Here is a 25,667-nt window from a genome sequence, read left to right on the forward strand (position 1 = left end):
TTGGAAGTCTGAGATGAGAGTGTCTGCGGTCATTATCTCGTGAGGCCTCTCCCCTTGGCTTGTAAATGGCCATCTTCTCCTTGTGTCTCTACATGTTCCTTCCTCCATGCATGTGATGCGTTTTCATTTCTTCTTATGAGGACACCAGTCATATTAGATTAAGGCCCACCCACACGACCTCATTTTACCTTAATTACCTCTTTAAAGACTCTAACTCCAAATACAGTCATATCATGAGGTCCTGGTGGTTAGGACTTTAAAGCATGAATTTTGGAGGGACACAATCAGCCTATAACACTGTTTTCATTTCTCTAGAAACAGAATTGCTTGACTATATGGTAAATGTATGTTTCTAAAAAACTGGCAAAATTATTTTCCAATGTATCATTTTGCATTCCCATCAGCAGTGTATAGAGTTCCAGTTGTTATACACCCTTACCAATTGATACTTGCCAGTTTTTCAAATTTAAGCCACTCTTATAGGTAAGTGGTTTTAACTTGCATTTTCTCTATGACCAATGACATTAAGCAATTTTTCATGTTTGTCATTAGTATATCTTATTTGGTGAATTGTCTGTTTGTACCTTCATTCTTGAAGTATATTTTTCCTGGATAAAGAATCATAGTTTTTTCTTTCTTTCAGCACTCTAAAGAAGTTGGTTTACTGTCTTTTGGCCTCCACTGATTATGATGAAAAGTTTGTTATTATTCAAACTGTTACTGCTCTATTTGAAATGTATCATTTTTCTCTGGACATTTTCAAGATTTTTTTCTCTATGTTTGCATATCAGTGATCTGACTACGTTGGGTTTCTTTGCATTTATGCTGCTTGGGATTCACCAAGATTCCTGAACCTGTAAATCTAGATCTTTCAGCTAATTTGTTTAATTTGGGACCATCATTTCTTCATATATTTTTTCCCTTCCACACACTCTGTGCCTACTTCTTCTGGGTCTCCAATTACACATGAGATTGTCCCTCAGATCCCCAAGATTCTCTTCATCTTCCTCCCAAACTCATGCCAATTTTTTCCTCTGTTCTTCAAATAGAATAATTCCTATCTTCAATTTTATAAACTTTCTTCTCTCTCATATCTGTTCTGCTATTAAGCCCTTCCAATAAGTTTACTTATTTTGGATATTGTATTTGTCAGTTTTAGAATTTCTCTTTTTTATTTGTCTACTTCTGTTCTGGCACTTCCTATCTTTTCATTCGTTAGGAGAATATTTTCATTTACATGAATGCTTCTAAAACTTTATAGTATATTAAAATCATTTGAAAAGCTTTTTAAAAACATAGACTGCTGGGCCTCATCCCAAAGTTTGTGATTTAGTTTCTTTAAAGTGAGGCCAAAGAATCTGTACTTCCAACAAGTCCCCAGGTGATGCCAAAGGAGCTGGCCTTAGGACCACACTTTGGGAACCAGTGCTTTCTCCTACCAAGTTTAGTTATAACAGGGGCTTTAAATACTTGTCTGCTAACAACATCTGGATCATCTTGGGTTTAGTCTCCGTCTGATTATCTCTTCCACTGAGAATGAGTCAGTTTACTATTTCTTCTGCGTTGAGCAACTTTGAATTGAAATCTATATGTTTTAAATGTTACGTAATAGAAACTCTAGATTGTGTTATATTCCTCCTAAGAGTGTTGATTTTTCTGTTTTAGCAAGCAATGAACTTGGCTGACTCAAATTATACAATCTTATCTCTTGAGAAACAGCTCAGATCTCAGTTCATTTCTTTCACCCTTAGCTACTAGGCTCTTGGAGTGTGTCTGTCAAATACATGGTTCAGTAATCAGCCAAAGATTTAGGCAGAGGTTATACACAGAACTCTTGGTTCTCCCTCGTGGCTCTCCCCTGTCTGAGACTCCTCTCACTTTCCAGTAGTTGTGGTTGGCCAAATTCTGTTATCAGGTTTATAAGCCCGGAAAGAGTATAGATTTTATATCAATGTTTTAGTCATCCCATATATTGTCAACTGTGGCTAACATCAGGCCACTTGTCTGAAAATTTTGAGATGATCATCCCATGGTCTTCCTTTCTTCTAAACACCTGCTTCCCTCCAGAATCTGCCTGGGTTTTTTCATTCTCCATATCCTTCAGGTAGCTGTTCTATTCTGTCTAGTGGTGAGCTGCTATCTGTGGGAGGATCAGCCCACTATGAGCTTAGCCATTACTGAAAGCCAGCACTCCATCCTAAATAAATATAATATGAAAATGTCCAAAATCACCCACTACTATGAATTTTAACCAGACATTACAATACTATATAAATATATCTATTTTAAAATATATAAATTGAGATATGTTCCTGTAAGCAACAGATAACATCTCTTTGTTACTCACGGAGGGAGACCAAGGTAATTTCACATTTACATGTCTTTTTATGTACATGAAGTTGAAATGAAAGTCTATCTTTATGTAAACAGAACAAAATTACCCAATGTATGTTGAGAAGTCAATTTGCTCTTTTCCTTTATGTTTCTTTGGAAATAGGAATCAAAGCTACTAGGTGGGCTACTTTCCTGAAAGGCATCCCAACTTATCCACACATACGTATTGAGCTTTCGTCTCATAATACAATTCAACAGGCTGCCAGAAAAGCCTCTAAGTAAGTTATAATACATTTTATCCTTCTTAATAAGGAAAAGCTACAACTGCACGACCTATTTTAGTTTCAACTCACTGCTTGGGATAATTTATAAAAGATCAATGGCAAAGCCGTTACCTGTGAGTTTATTTTACTAAGCATTTGGTTGTGTCAATCTATTTCAGAACTGCCTGTGACTGTTAAACATCCTCAGGGAAATGTCTTCCATGCATCCACTTCCAAACTACCTCTCCTCTCATACACACGTGATGGGTGATTAAAAAATGAATTCATAATAAGCATTCCATTAAAGAGCATTGGAGTAGGCTAATAAAATTCAGCAAAGTACCAGTAATGCAATGCATACGTCAACAGGCAGATAACAATCCTGTCGATTAAATAAATGAAAAACCAGGAACAAAGAGGGGCACAGCTGTAACAAATGCCTCCTTAATGAATATACCAGCGTCTTTACTAGAACAGATTTAATCTGAGTAGCTAAAGCCTAGAAACTCAGGGGTCGCCTGGGGATGTGGCTACTTGCTCCACTATTGAAACCCATTTGGAGAACAGATGACTGAATGGGAGAGCAGCGCACAGATAAAAAGAAGCTTTGATGGAACTGTTATCACAGAAGAAACAGCTCCTTAAATACATAACTAGGCGAGATATGAGAATTTTCTTATTAAAGTTAAAGAATCAGGGGAAATTTTTTCTTCTTGTCAGGTAACAAACCCGGAAGTAAAGAGGTTTGGGGAAGTGATGAAGTATTTCTATGATCCAAAATGAAAGGCCATAAGGCCGGGAGATTCTCTCATAAGTGATTTCAACAGGGTAAAATGTTTAATAAGATTGCACTGGACTTCATAAGCCTTGGGTGCTAACCAGCTGCTATCCTCATGGTGGTATAGTTACACAGCTGCCCCCTTCCTACCACCTAAATATTCACCATACAGTTCTTTCAAAGCTACAGAAGAACTATCTTTATGCAAAAGCAATGCCATCCAAGTAGAAAGTTCATTTAATCATTTACAAAGCTTTGATTTCCACTCTGCCATTGATTTGTTTCTGTATTTAGGAGTACAATTTGACCTAGTAATCAACCTACTTAAGTCTCCAAAATCCCTTTTTGACTTATGCTCAGTATTGAGTTTCTCTCTATGAAGTCAACCCTTTCCTCCCCTCAGTTCTCATATTCTGTTACCCTGTAGAACAAATCATAGGTGGGATTGCAATAAAAACACATGTCTAGAAAATAAGTCTTTGATTTGGGAGTGTTTTGCACTGTAGTATTAGCAATTCCGAATTGGAAGTCTTTTTTCTTAGCAGAAGGAATTACCTTTCATCACTAAATGCATGTTCAATACACTAGGCTATACATTTATGCCTCATTCTTAAATCAGAGATAATAATCTATGTCCCTTTTCATAGTTCCTAGGGTTGATGAAGTTTAAGTGAATAATTTATAGACTACTTAATGCAACCAACTCCTATGACTAAGCAAGTACACACATGTACGAACAAACACAGACACACATTGCTATTTTAGTTGTCACAAAAATCCTACTACTGTGTCTATAAGTTCTATATGAACAAGGCAGGGGCTTAAAGTAAGTGAAGCAAAGTACAAAATTGTTGGACTAGCATCCTACTAAAATAATCCAAGACAAAAAAAAATATTTAAACATATTTTAAGAATAATCCTCAGGTACAAAGGATCTCCTGTTGATGGGTAAATCAATATTATACTCCATAGCAAGTTCACAGCTACCAGTGGCACACGTGGCCAGCTGTTTACCAAAGTTTATCCTCCTTCTTCTGCAGTAAGAAATCATGCTGAGGAACAGCAGTCCAGCCAGGGAATATCTTAGCCTCATTCATAACCTGGGGTAGCGGAGTGACTGGTTCTCACCAACAAAACGTGAGTGGAGTAGGGCATGTCAATTCCAGCTACAGTGCTTAAAACTAGGACTATCTTCTCCTGGATCTTTCTTTCCCTACATGTTCACCAAAACATATCCAGCCTGAGGCTTACCACAACAAGAAGAACAACCTGTTAATCAGAAACATCCTGGACCCTTCCCTAAGTGAGAAATAAATTTATAACATGTTCAAGCTGTTACACATTCAGTAGTCAATTTGTTACTACATCTCAGAACTACTCTAATACACAAGCTGAAAGGGGACTTTTCAAAAACAACGAAAGTTTTAGGATCCTGTGGAGCACACCAGCAATCTAATCTTGCTCAATAAACAGAAAACAATCGGTAAAATTTATAGTAAGCAAATCTATGACAAAAGGAGTAACAAGAAACAAGCATCTCACATTTTTGAAGCAGAAAGGAGGTGCTTCCTCTGTTCCATGCTGCTTGTGATAATCTGCCCAGTCAAAGTCCTGGCCGGAGTAACCTGCGCAAGACAGAACGCCGACAGAGAGCGTTAGCAAGCTAAACCTCAGACAAAAGAACAGCTTTATGGTTTGCCACTAGTGAAAATAATAAGGGGTACAAGGATAAGGGAGCCTCAAAGTGGAGCCCTTTCTTAAGCCTGACAGTATATCAGATTTTATGAGGGTCAAATAAAATATTTTGAAAATGTGGAGTACTACATGCAGGTAAGGTACATAATTATTATCATAACACAGTCCCCAAAACCAGGTGAAGAAGGTGGGATTTACCCACATCAGTGCATGATGATGGGTAGATCTGCTTTGGGGAAGACTAGAAGATACTGAGGGATGGGTTTAAGAAACAATTATTCATATACAAAGTCTGTCCAGAAAAAGTCCAACCATTGTTAATACAATGAGAACGGTTTGCACAACATCAATGTAACCTGTTAGCCAAGGAGTGAACTGGAATGTGCATGTGTGAATAATTATGATTTCATTGTACTCGTCAGTGGGGGAGTTAGATGCTGTGGAGTGAGCATGTGTACTGTCTGGCCGTTGCATTCAAAATGACAGAGCGAGTAGAGCAACAAATCTGCATCACATTTTGCGTTAAGCTTGAACATTCCTCCACAAAAACTATTTGGATGACTCAGAAGCCTGCAGCTATGGTTAACTGGTGACTGGCATTTTCATCACAACAATCCACTCATGCATCACATCTTGTGCAGAGTTTTCTGGCAAAACATCAAACCATCCAGGTGACTTAGCACCCCTACAGCCCAGATTTGGTGCCATATAACTTCTCACTTTTCCCAAAACTAAAATCACCTGTGAAAGGGAAAGATTTCAGATGATCAATAAGATTCAGGAAAATACAACGGGGCTACTGATGGCTGTTGAAAAACCGTGTGAGGTCCCAAGATGCCTACTTTGAAGAGGACTGAGGCATCATTACCCTATATACAATGTTTCTTGTATCATATCTTCTTCAATAAACGTCTCTTATTTTTCATGTTACATGACTGGATACCTTCTGGACAGACCTCATATACTAAATTTAATTAAGCATAGATATTACCAAAATGACTTTTTCTTTACTCACTTCATTTTGGGGGTGTAATCATACAATATATATCCATCATAACTAACACAAGACACAGGAGAGAATAGAAGTGTTCTGAATTGTAAAATAAGAATGGCATTGGGTGTATGCCTTAACCTAGATAGGAAATACATTTTAATATGAATATTTGCATTTTCTGTGAAAAAAAGGATGGCGATGGAAATGAAAAATAGAGTAGCTACTAAGATTCACTGAAACTGTACCAAATATCAGTATCCTCTTCATTTAGAGTTCTCTCTTTATTGGTTTGAGCTTATGTGAAATACACCTAAGTATATTTTTGATGCAAAAGAAATTGGGCCAATTTCTTTCCCCCCATATTTTCCATAAATTTACACCTGCAAATTCACTTAACACGGGGACTTTAGTTACTAAGTCCCACAGTTGCAGAGTGACTACAGAAATTCTTTACTAAGGAAACTCAAGACACTGGTTGCCTCCTACCTCCATCTGTATTCACAAGCACAAAATCATATTATTTTCATTAAGTAAGCTCAATTTAACAACTTTTCTTAAGATGGGGGTGGGGGGTAACTAAGAAGGCAGCTGTCCTCCTCTGGCCCAGGGACTGACCCTTGATCCTCCCATACCCTGCTGCCCTTCAGTAGCACAGGTACGCACTTCTTTGTAAGATATCCCTCTCATTCTATAAAGACTGATGATTCCTAATTTCCTCCAACAAGGAGATAAGAAGTCTCAGAGTTTTGAGATGCCATGCACTCTTTTGAGCTAGTTCTGAAGAGGTCTTGCACATCTTCCACCTGCCCTCCCCACCCCCCTCCACTGTCTCCAGAGCTGTCCCTCCAGCCAGAGGCTGCTCCTGCATCAGAGCTTTCTAGAAGGAACCAAACAAACTTTCTTCAGAATATTCACAAGCAAAACAAAACATGTCTTAAACAAGGTAATGCAAGTTTCTGTACACTTTCTATAACCCACCACTTTAAGAGTATTAATGTATAAGAATAGGAGAATTCGCCAAAGACACCTCAAACTGGTGAGAAGTTACTTAACAGTATGAAGAGGGCTGAACCAGAAGGGAAGACTGGTTTTAGACCCAGTTCTACCAGGAACTAGATGGACCAAGGTAAAAGTCTTCTGTGCAACAGACTTTATCTACCAATTCATAAAATTAGGAGACTATCTTTCAAGTCTCTTCTGGCTGCTGTGTTCCATGATTCAGAGTAGCCATCACTAACAGTTTACTGTTGTTGCTTAGAACTTTTTCCTTCCCTCTATGGTTAATGGCCTTTTCTCCTTCTATGAGAAAAGTGTGGATGAGTTGACAGAGGTTATGTAACAAGACATTCCCTAGACAAGCTCTTAATTGAACAGCTGAAGGCAGGACAACTCCCTGCAACAGATGGACCTTATTGGTTTAGGGGTGGTCAGTCAGCTGTTAAAGTCAAGATCTCTTTCTGTTCCATATCTCTTCCCTAGACCTCTGATCCTTCCTAGGTTAATTTTGTGAGAAAATCTCACCAAGATCATGGCGGGAGGGAAAACAAGGGGAAAAAACATCTTATAAATGAATAGTAAACTATGTTCTGATATAACATGTAATTTAGGTTCTTTATGGTCAATATTTATTCAGATAAAGATTTTCAACTTGGAAGTCCACTCTACTTCTACAGAGAGGCACCTGACAGGGTTTTCTAGAATCATGTCTATAATCACCAGCCTCCAATGGGCTTCAACCCACTCCATAGAATGTCATGCTCCACAGTTTCTTAGACCAACATTCAATTCTCTATACCCAGTCTTCAAGACTCTTTATGGGAAGCCATTTTTAATCAGATGATTTCAAGAGATAACCAAGTCTTGCTGAGTACATAAGCAACAGCAAATTATTATGCCCCTAGAATTTTCTCCTTCCCCTGAACATCTGAACAGCCAAGACTTTTCCTCCTCCTCCTCCTTCTCTTAGGGACCTTTATTCACTTAAAATTCTTTTCCTTCGGGCTGATAATGAGCTCTCTTTGTAAGGCAGTTTTGTGACAGCTCAGAAAATAACTGCTACATAAAAACAAATTGCTGTGCCTTGTATAATAGAGACAACAGGAGTCAATTATACTCATTAATCAACAAAGACAGAACAAGAAGTACTAAGGCTTAGCTGCAGCCAGGAAAACATGTTTTAAACCTGGGAAAGAGGAATATAGCAGAGAGGAAAAGAAAATCAAAACCCCTTGGGCTATTAAAATTTGCAACAAGCTGCCATAGGAGACTGTTGAGTCACAACCACTAGAGTTATTTCAGCTTCTAGTAATGTTTATTCTGAATAAAGTTCCAATTGTTACAGGTCCAAAAAGGAACAGGTCAATGACCCATATCCATATGACACAAATTAATTGACATAAAACAGCTCCACTTGCAAACATTGCTATTGGCAGTGCTAATAGACAATTCTTTTAAAAACAATTTGGCAGTTAAAATGTTCATGGACTTTGACACAATTTCATTTCTGGGAATTTATCCCATAAAAACAACCGTTAAGACCGAAAAAGTGTTATACAGTAATATACATTGGCATTATTATTCATAATATGGGGAGGGGGCTTTGTATCCATATATAGGAAATTATATAGAACTTATCCAAGTCCATGGAAAGTCATGCAGATATGAAATTGCACAGTTTAAAAGTTATGAAAAATGACTTTTATTTGGCTATTATTTTGGATGAAAAGATTGGTATAAGCATATACAAAATTATTAAATTTATATTGAAAATATGCAGAGAAAAAGGCCAGAGGCGGTGGAACAAGAGAGTAAATATCAAAATTATTATCTGGGTGGTGAGATTCCTAGATACATTTTTCTTCTACTTCTTTCATTTTCCAACCTTTCACTAATGTTCATGAATTATTTCAATAATAAAAATCGTTTGAAAGCATAGCACCTTTGCTCTGTTTTAAAACATAATCAAGGCACTGGTCAATCCATCAAGGGTTAATTCAGTCCATGGAATACACCAGGAATGCCTCCCCACACTATCCTCCCACCCCTGGGGTGCTTACAGATTCCTGCCTGTATCCAGTTCCTTCATGAAGGTAGGTCTCTGCTCAGTACCAAGAAATGACCACGACAACCCTGGGATAAGCATGGTGGTCAGGGCTCCTGCCAGTAACTTCGGATGGAAAAATATTTCCCTCTCTAATTAAAGAGACCACAAGAGTTAAGGAGCTGCTCTTCTATGCTGGGTGGATATGAAAAAAAGAAGTAGTCTATAAATAAATAATAAAATAGCAAAAGAATATCATGCTTGCCATCTCCCTGAATGGCAAAATGAAAAACAATGTAACTCCACCTTTGTAATGACTGCTGGGAAGTAGATACTTGATGCATTTCTGGTTGTCATATATTTTTTAAAAACCAATGCAGATGCCAATAAAATTTTCCAACCTACTCATTTGTTCATTTACCTCTTCATCCATTTAGAAATATTTAGTAAGTGCATGCTATATGCTAAGGAGGGTTCTAATACCAGGGATACAAAAGTGAACAAAACTGAAAGAAATCCTTACTTTCACAGAGCTTACATTTCCATGAGAGGAGACAGATAATACACAAATATAAAAAGTCAGATGATCACAATGCCACGGAGAGAAAATGGACAAAAGGCGAAGGGAGGACTGCACAAAGGAAGCCTTAATGAGAAGTTGGAAAGTAGGCACTCTGGACGTGAACCACGTGGCCATCTTTGGGGGAGGGCATGCCAGCAAGAGGGACTGTCAACTGCAAAAGCAAATTCTAGCAAAGATAGCAAGTTATAAAACAGTATAATAAAATAGCAATTTTTCTAAATTAACCTATAAATCTAATGCAATGCCAATTAAAATCCAATGGACCCTTTTTAAAGAGTCATACAAACAGATTATAAAATTCATGCACAATAATAACCAAGACAATTTGGAAAGGAAGAAAAAGTGGAGGGATTCACCTAATAGATATCAAGACTTATAATAAAATAAAATCATTTTTTATAAGTGAGATATTTGTGCAGTGATGGACAAATAGACCAATGAGGCAGAATAACTAAGGTTCACACACATAAAGGGGCTTGATATATGCCCGTGGTGGCATTGCAAATCAGAGGAGAAATAGTAGGCTAGTCAATGAATGATGCTGAGACAATTGGTGAATTTGAAAACCCAATTCAATTCAAGCAAAAAAAAATTAAAATTAAAATTTGCTGTCCCCATGGCATACAAAAATTCCAAGTATTAAGAGTTAAATGTGAAAAACAAAACTGCAAGACTTCTAAAGAAAATATAGAAGGACATTGGTAGGAAGACTATCTAAAGACATACAAACAAGTCATAAAAAGAATGGATTCTGACATTATTATATTTTAATACTTCAATATAACATAAAACACATGAAAAATGAAAAATAAAAAAAGCCACGAACTAGACTATTGTATTTGTGAAGTGCATTGTTGAGAAAGAATTCACAATAGACTACATAAATACTTATATAGTCAAAAAATGGCCAAAAATATAATGGACAATTCAAAGGAAACACGATTGCACTAGTAGTCAGGGGCACCCAAATGAAACAAGGGGACACATTTACCACACAGTAGTAAAGATAATGCAAAATGGGAACTCTCAGGCCCTACTGATGAACATGTAAACAGGCACAACATGGTAAGCATTTAGCAATATCTAGGGAATTCCAGCAGTGCCACTTTGGGTAATTCCCCAAAAGGACCTTGCACACTTGGGTACATGTACAAATATAAACATTTGAGTGTCATCTGCAAAAAAGAAAGTCAGATATATCTGAACACCTAGCAAAAATTAGATTTCAAAAATTAAGAGTATATTCATGAAACAAGTAAAATGAATAAACAATCCATGCATCAACATTAAAAAATATGAAAAATGCTAATAAATAAAAGTCAAATAAAGGCACACGTATCATGATATCATTTATGTAGATATCAAAATAAAATCTACTGTACCATGATTGTAATAAAAAAGGGGGACTCATGCAGATAAATTCAGAAGCCATGCAATAAATCATAAAGTCTTTAGAAGGTGTCAGATGAGTATAAAAGGTTAAGGGACAGAGGAAGGGAGGGGGCCAGAATGGAGGCAGGACTTTTAATCCATTCAACACTCAACAAATACTTACCAAGAGCCACACACTATTCTAGATACTGGGGAAGAGCAGAGAACAAGACAAAAAACTCTGCTCTTGTGGATCTTTCATTTCAGTGGAGACTGAATTTTTTAAAAAGATGAAGAAGTAAAATATATTTTATCCATTTGCATTTTATATGGTACAAAAGTTCAGTGGAGGAAAGCCAGGCAAGGAAGAATGTAAAATTGTTGGGGCTGGCAATTTGTGATAGATATCGAATAGGGGAGCCAACCAGACCACCTAAAAATGCAACACCCAAGTCAGGACTAAGGAAGGGGAAGAATGTGTCAAGCCGAGGGAAGAGTGAATGCCAACACCCCATGGAGGGGACATGCGCCATGTTCCAGGAAGGCCAAGGAGGCTGGTGTGACGGAGCTAACTGGGGGGCATCTTAGGAGACGAGGTCAGAAAGGGAATTTGTGGGTATTGTAGGCTGTTGCTACGACAGAGATTTCGTCACTAGTAAGGTCTGAGCAGACTGAGGAAGGACAAGTGTGATCTACATTTTAATAAGACCAGTCTGACAGACCATTGTGTTGAGAGTAAACTGATGAAAGCAGGAGGCCACTACAAGTAACCCAAGTGAGATTTTAAAGGAGACCTGAACGAGGGTGGTTGTGAGGAGGCGTGGTCAGATCCTAAAAATGTTGACAGGATTCATGATGGATTACGTATGGGGCGTCAGAAATAGAGTCAAGGATGACTCAGTCTTTGATTATATCCGTAATGCTTTTTTTTTTTTTTTGGTTTTTCAATTACAGTTGTCCCCTTTTCCCCTAATTTCTCTCTCCCACCCAAACCACTCCCTCTCCCGCAATCATATCCCTCCCCGTTGTCCATGTCCATGAGTCTTTTATGCAGGTTCTTTGACTAATCCCTTCCCTTACTTATATCCGTAATGCTTTATTTCATTTCTTAAAAATCTGAATCAAATACGGCAAAATGTCAGCAGCTCTTCTGTCAAGGTGGCAGGTCTATGAGTGTGTGTTTATTTTCTCTTCCCTTTGGTATGTATGAAATACAGTAGATTTAAAAATGGACCGAGTTAATCAGTGTCTACGTAAAGAGAATACCAATTAGAGTCCACTACTTTGCATCTTGATAATAATTAAAATACACCGTTACTTCCTAAATTGTGTTCACAGTTTATGTGTCAATTAAGATGGCCAGCTTGTAGAGACAAAAAGCTAAAATAAGAGATTTACGTCAGCCTTGGCTCAGAAAGTTTACAACATAAATTAAAGGCTAAACATTTTCTACAAAGATCTCCCTGAGTGGGATGTCTTCTCCACTATCCTTATGACTAATCTTAAATGTTCCTTGCCATGGATATTAGTGAAATAATTTTAAAATAGCAAGTCATAATTGATACCCTATACACGTTTTTGCTTAGTTGATTTATTTGTTTGATTGCTTTTAGTGTCTATAACATTGAATTGTCATTGACTCGTCGTCGTCGTCGTCGTCAGCAGCCGTCTGTCTCGAGAGACGATGGTGTAGCTTCTTAAGAGTCTATCTGCACCGCCGAGAATGGCTGTGCAGTCCGACTCGGGAGTGACATGGTAGTATCTGTCTCCTCCCGTGTTGAATCGACATCTTGCGATGACGCTGAAGCTACAGAGCCTGGGCAAGGTAATATGGAGGGTCTGCTGTTGCCCATGCAGCAGACCCCCCCTCTCTTCGCAGCTGAAGGATCCAAGGGAAAGACGGAGTCAATACAGCTTGGGTTCAGGTGCGCCGCAGGAGTTGCCGGTGTTGACTACAACGTCAAACCGCCTTAGGGACTCCGGCTCCGGAAAACCTCCAAGGTTCTGTCCCTGGCTTACCAGAAAACCATTTGCCCATGCAGAGACAGCACTGAAAAACTCCTACCCATTGTAGCTTAGACTACTTATTCCCAAAGACTGGGATGGACTTTTAAAAAATAGGAGTGGAGTTAAAACCATATAAGTAAGAATCTATGTTTCTGCACATCTCCTAGACCACTTGTTATATTTTATTTCATCAGCAGCTGCTTCCCACAGACTTGGAAATGAATGGGGCATCTTTCTGCTATTGGGCAACATGTAACTGTAAGAGTATTTATAGTTCTAACAGAAATCTAAATAATGTATTATACTCATGGAAAACATACACAAAAAATCTAAACACTTCTCAGCATGTATAATAAATCTGACATACTCTTTTTATAAAGCTCAAATTTTAAGTTAAAAATAACAAACTTATTTTAAAGACAGTGTATACTTTCATACGTTAATAAAGCAAAGAATGGTGTTTGGAAAAGAACTCCATAGCATGGTTCCCAGCCCCGGGGGTGACACATGAGACATGTAACAAGTTACCTCAAAAGAAAAACCATCAAATCACCATTAGGGAAATCACCATCACCTCCTCTAAACTGTCATTCATTTTAATTACAAAAATAAATATATTCCACTCTCACAAAATGGTAACAGAGCTCAATAAATGAAGTTGTGACTTTGTTATATCTGCAGACACTTGGAAAATTACACCCAAGAACTGAAATTCTCCAAGTGCCCTTATATCTAGACCATTTTGGTCACAGAAAAGTCACGGTCAGTTGACATCAGCTAACCCTCTGCCAGGCCACGGAAATGCCTTAGAATTCCTGAGGATGGCTTTTGTGAAGACATCAGTGAGGGACAATAGCAATAAAGTATGGATTTGTCTATTTTAAAAAGCACAAGATTTGGGATATTAAGACTGGGGTTTTAAGCCAACTTCTGCCTCAGGACTTGAAAATTTCAATACAACTGAGCCTCCACTTCCCCAAATGTAAAATGATTAGAGCTGAAGAGATAATCTTTAAGATCCCCGTTAGTTATAAAAAACCTCTACTTTTAATCATATATGCTTATTTTAATTGGTAATATATTACTTTAGATCAAAGATAAAAAATAAAAATATTTTTGAAGTATTCTGTTCAAAGGCTCACACCTCTCCTCTTCCATGTGTCCTGCTCATCACCTTCATTCTCTGAACCCCCAAACAAAATTCTCATTTTATTAGTTTCTTACATAACCTTTCAGAGTTTCTTTACAGAATTATAAGTGAACACTAATATATATTCTCATTTACCTCTTTTTTAACAAAAAGGCATCCTACTATAACCCACTGATCTTTATCACTCACAGTGAGCATATCTTGAGTGCTTCCCATATCAGTACACAAAGATTTCCCCATTCTTTAACTGTGTAGTTTTCATTATATGTAATCTAAAATCTATTTAAGCCACGCAGATAAGCACTTGGATTTCTTCCAGTGTTTTGGTATTATACATCGCACTGTAAATAAACAAACTTTTAGGTATATTATCTGTACAGTGTACTTTAGGACAAATTTCAAGAAATAAAACTGCTGAGTAAGGGTAAAATGCATTTATAATTTTAGTAAAATTTGCCAAAATGCCTTGGATACAGTTTGTACCTACCTGCATTCGCACCAGCAAATCTGAGAACTCTTGTTCATAATTTCTTTTCTTTCTCTTTTGAATTCCTACCTCATCTTATAAATACATGCCATCTCAATAGGATTTTAACTGCATTTCTCTTGTGATGAGTTTGCCTAAGAATCCTTGTGTTACTTTTAACTGTGAACTATCTGTTGATACTCAAAAACTTTCTATTGTAGGTTGTTGTCTTTTTCTTATTGGTTTATCAGTAAAATTTCTACTATTTCAAACACAACCCCTATAGCTTACCAGTGGATCTTTGACTAATGATATTGATCACTCCTTGAATGCTTTAAGTGATTTTTAAAAAGTGTGTGTGTGGTGGGGTTATCACTGAGGTTTTCTTATTGGAAGGTACAAACCACTAAACCCAATATTCCACATCTAATATATAACATTCATGAAGAATTTTTTGTGTGTGGTTTTGCAAAAGGTATGCTTTATTTTCAATAGGGGAAGAAAGAGTTCGGAAACTTCATGAAGACAGTTTCATTTCACCAAATATCACAGATACTTGGGTGACAGAGAAAAAAAAATTGTGGCTAAATGTTAGGTATAAAAAAGCTTAATATATTAAAACATTTAATATTCTAAATACATTTGTATAGTCATTTCATTGCACATTTTAAGAGTTCAGCACGCTGATGTAAAACAATTTTCTTAATATCATGAAATGCAATCGTCCAAATAAGAACACACATATTCCTAGTAAATATTCAAGTTATGTCAAAAATCTCTTTTCTAAAAAATACTTTTAAGAGTTTCAATTCATAAGTATATTTAAAAATTCAAAAAAAAAATGCTGGTAAACATTAAACTTTTACCACAATCAAATAATCAAGCAGCCAAAATGCATGTATTACTACTTTTCCTTTTTTTCATTATGTAAGGAAATACCTTAACAATTTTATTTTTAGTTCTTAAAATAGATCTTATTACTAACTAGAAATTTGCAAAGTCCAACCAAAGCACCCTTTACACATCTAGAAAAGGACTTTTTTCAATTACATGAAATCTGTCAGTGCACAATTTGATAACAGCAGTTAAAAAGAAACAAGGATTGCCCAAGGGGCTTTCAAAATCTACAAATGCTAACATTTACAAATGCTTCCCTTATCTACCACTAACACAGATTTTATAATGTAAAACCTGTAGTCATTTTAAGGGATTATAAAAATACTCATGCATTTTTTTTTTTAAATTAAATGCACTGGGTGACATTGGTTAATAAGATCATACAGGTTTTAAGTGTACATTCCTGTGATACACGATCTGTACACTGCATTGTGTGCCCACCACCTAAAGTCAACTCATTTTCTGCCACCATGTATTTGGTTAGATTTTTGTCGTTTCCTTGATTCTGCGGAGTCTGCGAAGTACCTGTGGAATGTCATGGGTGCCCTACTTGGGCAGTACAGAAATCTGAAGCACAGGGATTTAGCTAGAGTCATGGTGAGTCCTGAAATGGAAGCCACAACCTAGGCATCACAAACTGGGGTTCTCAGCTCTGTGGGAAACAGGATCAGGAGCGAGACCTCCTGCCCTGTGATCTTCCATGGGTGGCTCTCAACAGGTTACATAAATTCTCTGTGACTAAGTTTCCTCATAGGGCAGTCCTCTTTCTGAGGATGAAATGAGTTAGGCACTTAAAACAATATAAACAATGTTATGCAAGAAGTTCACCATGTTCTAATTAAGGCCTCATTCCATTACTGCACAACCTAAATATGAAGAATCAACAGCTGGGATGGAAATATTCAAAAGCATCTCCTCCATGGGAATGGGCATGGAGGAAAAATGAGGATAAAAACTTCAGATACCCATGTCAGTGGAGCACAGGCATGCCATGGACAAGCTAGGCATAACACAAGTTAAAGGTGGCTTAGAGCACAGGAAGGCCCCAGGAAAACTGGAACTTAACCTCTGGGTGTCAGCGATCTCCCAATATGATTAACCCGCCACGGAAACCAGTTCCTGGTGAGCTGAAAGGTTATCACAAAACCCCTGTATTATCTGTGTTTGTCTGTCAAAATCCCTCCATCAGTTTACTTATCTAATCTCTTCTGATGTTCTCTTCTATTAGTTCCTTTATTTTCTCCCCGCCTTCTCTTCTTTGCCTTGCTGCTTTCTTCCCTGACTAAACCTTGGGGGGACAATGAATCATGTCACAAAACTTCAAGTGTGGTACATGGATAGATCTCAATGTAAAAATTATTTTAGTGCAACCTGGTTCTCAATTTAATTACTTTCATGTATTATAGCACAGACGACTGAATATCTGGGAGCAACTGGGCTCCGAGGAAATTTGATTTATTGTAAATAAAAATATAAATGATTTATTAACATTTTATTGCCTTCTCAAAGCCACTTCATAGACACTCTCAAGTGTTTAGCCTCAATCACTTAGCAACACTCTACACCCTATCACTACACAACAGCAGCAAAGCCACCAATCATTCAATCAGTGATGGGAACGACGCTTTACAGAAATGGACTGAGAAGCTCAAGGTCACATGCCTCACCATGGAAGGAAGCTATAACCGACCCTTGTGTCAAGCTAACCATGAAACACCATTTTTCCACTACTTCTAAATTGTTTACAACATAACTTTCTCCAGTGACAATTCGACACCCTCCTGAATTCCCCAAACCCTGCAAATTTTCACAGAATACAGACCTTTGGGAGGTGTGAGATTGACTCCATTTTTAAGGCACCACTGTACTGGTAAAATCCCCAAAGAATCCGCATGGCACAGCATTGAGAGTTTACTAGGTTCTGGTCTTAGGTCGTCAATAGTCACTTGAAAAAAATGATTATTAAAAACCTGAAAGAGAACCAATACAGCCAATGGTTAGTTCCTCGGGATTACATACAAGACTAGTAATGAAATACTGGCACAGCTTCCAAACACAATCAATATGTATCACCAAAATGGTTTGACCACAAACTGGAACTTCAATGTGTATTACTACACCGATACAGTTGCTAAAAGTTAAAGTTGATCATTGTGGTCACATTAATGAAAAGTAAACAAGTAAGAATACGTAGGAGACAGAGAATGAAATGTACAGAAATGAATATCCATAGCCAAAAGATAAACGAACTACTGAAGTAGGACAGACAGACCCTGGCCTAGGAAAAGCCAGGATGGGCACTGATCTCCAGGTCATTCAAGAGCCTCCAAGGTCTGGCTTGGAGATGTCTAGTCTCATCTAGTCTCACATACCACTCATCCTATTACTGCCCAATTGCCCCGCTCTCCAGCCCAAGAGGAAATCATTCACCCCAGACTGGTCCTTAGTCAGTGCTCTCACAGTCTAATACCCCATTCCATTGTCTATCTAACAAATTACAGTGTATTTTTTAAGGCCCATCTTGAAAATCAGTGCTACTGGGACATTTTTCCCAACCATTCAGTTGGAATACAGGACCCCGACTCTGTGCCCCACAAATCATCAGGCTTGTACCTCTGTACTGAAAAACCTCATCCTCCCGCCACCTCCATGGACTGATACCACATCTGTCTCCCCCAACAAATCCCAAGTGCTTTGAGGACTGTGGCCTCTTCATTCCTCATCAAGGTATTCCCATCATGCAGAGAAAATGCCTTGTACACAGACAGTGAATAATCATCCACTGGATATAAGGGAAAATTTCGAAGTCCATGAAGAAACAAGAATACGGAGTGCTGATGGAAAAAGCAGGGTGCAAAAATCAGGTGAACCCCAACAGTGAAAAGCACGATGGATTTTAAGAACCAAGTATGTAAAACACACTCGAGGAAAAAATAAAAAACAGTGCTTTTCCAACTCAACAGAAATCAGCCAGTATTTCTTAAGAAACCTTGACATTCTTCCTAAGCTATGATTCCTGGTTCCTTCAGTTACGAAGTATTTTCTGGAAGCAACCTAGTTCTAAGATGAGCAGAAGAATAAACTCCTTCAGTTCTTCTTGATGTTAATTCCAGTAAATAATTCAGAATTCTGCTGCCTGAGCTTTGCAAAGGATCAAACATCACCCTCCCAGGGAGGCTTTCCCTGACAACCCTATTTAAAATCACACCTTCCCTTTTCCACCAACACTCCATTAGTCCTTTCCCTGCTGCATCTTTCTCCTTTTCATTTAACATGTAACATCCTGTATTTGTTTACTTATTACTTCAGAGAAAAGCTAAATGATTCAGAACACTGGTCCATCTGGTCAACACACAGGTCTTGAACTAAAGCCTGGAACATGTAACCAACTTGCCCAAGGCTGTGCAGCTCAGAGCAAGCAAAAAATAGAAACAGAAGACTTCCAATTCCAGTATCCTTTGCTCCCAACAATGCAATGTATTTCACATAGATGATGTTATTGTCATCAGCACCATCATCTGTCTATATCTCACTGTTCGGGAACACCAAAAAGGTAATCTCACTCTACTATAGGTTGGTCATTTAGTACTGAATTTGCTACATTCTCATCCATTTTCTTGTCCATGTGCTTTAACATTATTTCTTTCTTCAACAGTTGTACCATCAAGAAAAAGCCCCAAGGAAAATTAAAAAGGGATTTTCATTATGATGAGTAAAAACAGTGCAGTGCATTATATCCTCAAACATTTTCCCAGTGTTAAGAGAAACATATTTACTTAAATATACCTTCAATATGAGGATTATTCTGATACTTTGTTACATGAAGATGAGTCTTGAACCTGGAGAGATGCTCGTCCAAGTCCATGCATTACACAAAACATGGTCGATAAGGGAAGGTGGGGTATATATAAAAAAAAAATGATTTCAGTATTTTATCTTTGGTACAGAGTGATAAATATAAAAATGGAAATGTATCTTAAAAATCAGAAAAAATATCCTCCTACCCTCAAGCCCCAATAAAATTTATTTAAGGAGCAAAGTGCATTATTGTGGAAACCAAACTACTGCCACTGGAAGTCTACCAACAGGATAGATATTCGGGCTGAAACTAATTATAATTAGTATGTCACACCCTAGCATTATATATATACAGGCACAAAAATGTGAGAGTCCACCCCTGACAGGCTAAGCACATCTGCATCTGTTTGGTTTAAAAAAAAAAAAAAATTCCATGTGGAAGCTGACACTATAGCCTCTTCAAAACACGGACAAGGCACGATATACATCCAGATGAATGGGCAACTGGCATCCCTGTATTACCCACTGCCTGAACAAAGGAAAAATCTGGTCAGCTTTCAACAAGATATCATTCTTTAGTTTTCTAAAAATGTACAACAACTGAACACACAATACAGAACCCTGAAGGCCATTTTAAATAAAAAGGTTTTTAATGGATGGTGTATGAACATGATAGCATGCATTTCAACCCCGAGATTATCACTCAAAGCGTAAATCAATATTTTCTTCTCATGTATAGTTATTCTTTAAATAAGTGGCTTTAACAGTTACAGAAATAACTTATGTTCATTAAAGAAAAATATTTTTTAAAAAGATATTTTATTATCATAACCATTTTCCATTTTCTGTAATACACTGTCACCATTGTATTTCTCAAATTTTACCACATCACAATTTTTAAAAAGCATGACTCAAGTAACTTTAAAACACTTATCACTGCATTAACAAACCCAGTCCCTTTCAGAAAGAGGAAGTGAAAATTAAAGTTGCAACTTAAAATAAAATTAATTCTTTCTTAGTGTCTTCAACTTTATAAAATTCAGAAATCATTCAATGACATCCAAAAGGATCATATTCTAGGACCATACATCTGGGGATCATACATTTCATACCATTGTTCTCTGGCTGAAAGTCCTCCTCCAACTTGCTTATGGGGCCCTTCAGGCATGTGACAGTTACAGGAGTTATTGGGGACACCTATGATCATACCCCAAATACAAATTGATTCATTTTGCCACATGAAGTTACATCAAAGAAATGTCTTTGATTTTACTTCCAAGGTCAAATATATTCTTGTGTTAAGGAGAGAAAGAACAAATAGACTCAACTGATTTCTTTATATTAGTTATAATGAATATATTACTTATATTTCTTTGGAAAAGTACTTCATCGAACAAGACTTTCAGAAAGACAAATGCACAAGGTAGTTTTTTCCTGGAGCTGCCTACAATAATGCAATACAAAATCCCACAGTAGATAAATAATCAAGTTTTTCAAATAATTAAAAAACAAAACAAAAATTTCTTGTCTCTTCTTTTTGGATCACAAATTTCGAGATCTACCATTTCTCCACAGGGACCAAATGCAGTCTGATCAGCACAGGCTGTAAATGTTTCCAAAATAGAAAAGCAAATAAAAGAGGACAGTAAATGTACAATTAGAAGTATCCTGTTGGATCATGAAAGCATTCCTTTTAGCCTAAGAATGACTGACATCCCAAACCACTGTGATGACAGACCACTACGGTCTACCTTGATCATCCTCCTCACACAATAGTATTTTCAATTTGAAAGTTATGTATGCACAGCAAGCCCGTGGAAAACTCAGCCATATGCATGGCTTTAAAAAGAAAATGACACATTTCCATTCTCTTTTCAGCAGTTATGTTGAAAACAAAGTGTGCTGAATGATTCACTGAGTTTTTTATTCCAGTTCAAAGATTGGCCCTTGTTAAAACTGGTGATGTGTGTCTTCCATTAGCCACCACAGTACTTTGTAAGAAACAAACTTAAAATGCAGTTCTAGGACAATCAGGTTTATGTTTCACCAGCTACAAGGTAAGATGACTCAATAGTTTCCTTGGATCCACAAATGCCTGTGGAATGCTTTTTTCTAGGAGGGTAACTGTGATAACATAGAACCCATAAATGGGACCAAAGGTTTGGGGGATACTGTACTGAGCGTTTATATGTGCCAGACACTTCATAAATGATTCCTCACTTCTTTCAGTGACATGAAGTGGACAATATAATGCCTGCTGCATAGATACAAAAACTAAGGTTCTTAAAATATCAGCAATTTATTGAGCTAGTAACTAGCAAAACTAGTTGGGATTTATCTGCAACGCCATTTGTTTAGACTAAAAGATTATGACCCCAAGGAATTAAAACATTAAACATTACTTTGGTGGGAATCATGAGACCTGGGTTTGAATCCATGGATTTGACTTTTGAACCATTAATTACATTCCCCACAAAATGTGTGAAAGGTCATTAACTAAAACAGACATTGGTTTAAAAGTTATAAGTTTGTTGGTTTCTCCCACCATTTATAAGACATACTTAAGGTAGAAACACATACTCCAGATGTTACCATAGCTGACTTCATCGATATTTCTTTGATGGAGAAGAGAAAGTATATAATCTTCAAAGCCTATCAGATCATAATAAAAATACCTTTACATGAAAAAGTTATTTCATTTTAAATCTTCAACTCTCAGAAGCATGACTTTTCCTTTAGTGAATGAACACAGATGATGAAAAGGAAATAGACAAGCTGACACACCAGCATTGGGAATTTGCTTTTCACCATTCTTGAAATATAAATAGATCAGTTTAACTACTATCACAGTGCAGAAGGAGCCAGCTCACTGCAAGTGCACAGCCAAGCATCTAAACCTTCCTGCAAGTCACTCACAGACATGAGTATCCACATACTGTATTATCAGAAGACAGGGAAACTTACCCCATCCGTTACAAGAGGTAACATCTGAGGAGACCCACCCTGTGCTATCAGTGATAAAGACAAAGCTTCAAAGAGTCCTGGACAAAACAGAAGGCAATCCACCTTAGGTTTACTTGGTGTAGGGGCATGTCCTCGTGCAAGCATATTTCCTGGTTGCCTTTGAGTAGAAAGACTTAATTTGATCCACTCTGGAGAGTGAAGTGAAGAGCAAGAGAGAGAAACTCACCTTGGTCACTGATGCAGGACAGATATGAAAGGGCTCACTCATATTCACTGTTTCTAGCTTCATCCCAACTGTGAAGAAATGGCTTCGCAAATCTGCATGATCCTGCACGGAAAAGGGTACAAATATTGAAAGTGCTGGTATTGTAAGTTAACTCAGTAACTGTCTGAACGCTATCCTTGAACATTTAATCCTTGAACAGTTAATTGGGCAACTGAAACTGGACTGAAATTATTAACCCTTCCCATTTCGAATTTCTAACCATTACAAGACACTGCGGATTTAATGATTTTCTGCAAGCTAAATTGCTTTTCCAAGAGAGAGGAAACAAGCCTTTGTGGCTATGCTTAAATTTACACGAAGCAAAAAAAATTCACATTGCACTGTTTTGATCTTCTTTGGCACTATAAATGAAGCGCAGCAGAGTAATAGAGGCAATCAGTCACCTAAAACACAGCAGGAACATCTTCAGAAAATGTGGCCTCTTGCCACTAGGCTCACTTCACAGGGCTTCAGTGAGTACCTTGTGGGTGATACAGCTTGTCTCCATGTCCCGTGTCTAAGGGCACACAGCTTACCAGATATTGGTGACGAGCTGATGATCTTGAAGGTGTGCGTATACAAGGGTCCAAAACAGCCCTGCAGATAATCAGAACCTGAATCCTGCTCAATAAAAATGAGCGACGCCCCTAGTTGAATAGGTGTCTGGCAGTTTGGTAACCCACTCACAGCAACCTTATGTGTGCAAGGTGGAGCTTTCCCGCCTTCTTAAGAAGACAAATTTCAATATCCACTTCAGCTATACAGCAATAGACGAAGCTGGCTGGACTCTGGATACCAGGATTTATCTTGCTGAGATGGAGGTCACCTCATAACTCACAGTCTGTATAAACAGTAGCGGCTAAATAAATGAATGTATTGAAGACTGCCCCTGAGGAAATAATAGCTGCAAATAAACCCCTCTATATCAATGGGGTGAGAAGCACAAAAATACCTGGGGATCTACTATTTCCTGTTATCTGCAAATCTAAAGTGGCTCTTTAATTAATTCAATGATGCATGCTACATCTGATGATTGTAAAGAACCCACACCCTGCTCCCCTGGAGAAAGCTGGTCAATGCAGCGGGAGTGCAACACAAGACTAGAGAAAAGGAATTGCTTATACAATTCTCCACCACTCCACTGCTTTCCCAAAGAAGGTACAGAATGTAACCACCTACAGGATCCCATGGACCCTCTCATTTCTCATGTCACCACAGCAGGCTGCAAAGGTCTCCGCAACCAAAGTACTGGGTGTGGCTGAAACAAACGGTGCCACATCCCAGACAGAAAGGGATGTGGTCAGTGTGCAACAACTTATATGACAAAAACTCACGGAAATAACGGGCCCATTCTAAACCCTTATCAATTCCTTAACAATTTACAGTCATCGTTATAAAAATTTTATGCATAAGGAAAAGCACATGGAAATATTCTTAGCTGCAGGAGATGATTTTAATTGAAAAATAGAGGATTTATTTTTAAAGGGGAAGCTGGGTCCAGAAAAGGAATTAAAAAAGAAACGGTATAAAGACTTTAAGGCATATTAATACATATCAACCTTAATGCCAAGGCAAAGCCAGAAACCACAGGTGTCGAGACCAAGGTAGTAAACTGAAAATGACTGACTGACTTCTGAATTAAAAAGTTGAAAGTTAATGTTCCTATGAGACATCAGTGCCTCCCAATGTCTCACTATCAGTGGAAACTGAGGCACATTAATGGATTTTGCAGATAAATAAATACTTTTCTCTTTTAAGCACAAAACCTTTTAATCTTCTGAAAAGATAAATTATTATACAATTAAAATGTAATAAAACTTTGTCTGAATATATTCAACAAGTAGTCACTATACTTTCTGACAATACAGAAATGTCCTCGTGTACTAATGACACATTTCTCACTCTAATTAACTACCCAGATAAATGTAATATTTTCACCGCAGTTCTTCTGTTTCCTTCTCTGCTACGATTTAAGTTTCCCCTCATTACTCACAGCGACAAAGCTAAACATTCCTGAGACGTGGTTCACCAATAACAGAAAACTTGTAAGTGTATCCATCACCAGAGCTCTCCTTGCAATCTCCATCGCCCACCTGTTCTGTTGGCTTTTCCCTTGTGTTTCTGTAAGGGTGTCCTGACAGCAGTAGGGTTGACCCATGACCCCTAGACACTCTCTACATGCCACATTTTCAGTTTGACCTTGACCACTGACTTAAAGTCTTCAGCCAAATCTACAATTATCTTATAGCCACGCTCCAAGCCCCATGGAAAGGTGTCTCCATCACAGCTCCCAACACTGTGTTGAAAACTCTGTAGCCCCCAGGAATCCTGCTCTAATCATGTCCTTTAACTGCTGTCCTATTTTATCCTAAGTTGTCTAGTGGGACCAGGCAATAGCTGCTTTTCCTTTGAAATATAGCACATGGGCTTAGGTTAACAATTTGCTTCTTAGGTAATCTCCTTTCGGGGCTGCAGACTATAGTATAAATGCTTATTGTTGATGGTTTCAGTGTATTCTATGTCAAATGGTATCGCTACCTGACGAGGGAATCACGCTGTGCAGACATCACACACTTGCTTCCTTCTTTCCTGGAGTGTCTGTGCTCTTGTTTTGTCAACCACTGAATGTCTCTCCCTCTCCACTCATCCATAAAAAATACCTTTCATGTCAGAATAATACATGACCATAGATGGGATGAAAATAAAATAGTAACGACATTAGAAGCATTAAACAATCAAGACAGTGTTGACAATATTTTGTCCTGATGACATTAAAATAGTTATAGACAATTTACAAATAGGGTTTCATAAGCAAAGTTTAGGAAGAACCTTCCCTTTGTCACCTATGGCTCAGGTTTCCAAGATCTTAAATTATTTCTGCTAGGTTTCAGTTGCAAGCACACAAACTTCTTACCTGTGGAAATGCATTTGTTTTAGTTCCAAACTATGTGAAACTCACTTGTTTAATATACTGGAAAAATAAGTCAGGCATTCTGAGAGGTGGCTGCATCCAAATATAGGTACTTATATTCTAGATTCAAATATTCATATCTAGCTACAAT

General features: G+C 37.7%; 1 protein-coding gene across 2 annotated transcripts in view; it reads right to left on the reverse strand.

Moving 5' to 3' along the window:
- Window positions 1-25,667, reverse strand: part of SFMBT2 (Scm like with four mbt domains 2) — a 215,970-nt gene that overhangs the window by 52,284 nt on the left and 138,019 nt on the right. For both annotated transcript variants that reach the window (XM_090268004.1, XM_090268003.1), the window contains exons 8-10: window positions 22,567-22,668; window positions 17,401-17,548; window positions 4,918-5,000 (exon numbers count right to left, since the gene is read on the reverse strand). In XM_090268004.1, the coding sequence (XP_090124130.1) occupies window positions 4,918-5,000; window positions 17,401-17,548; window positions 22,567-22,668 (333 nt within the window). The remainder of the gene's footprint in view (window positions 1-4,917; window positions 5,001-17,400; window positions 17,549-22,566; window positions 22,669-25,667) is intronic.

The sequence above is a fragment of the Furipterus horrens genome, unplaced genomic scaffold (genome assembly GCF_987537825.1).
Source record: "Furipterus horrens unplaced genomic scaffold, mFurHor1.1.pri manual_scaffold_2, whole genome shotgun sequence".
Taxonomy (NCBI): domain Eukaryota; kingdom Metazoa; phylum Chordata; class Mammalia; order Chiroptera; family Furipteridae; genus Furipterus; species Furipterus horrens.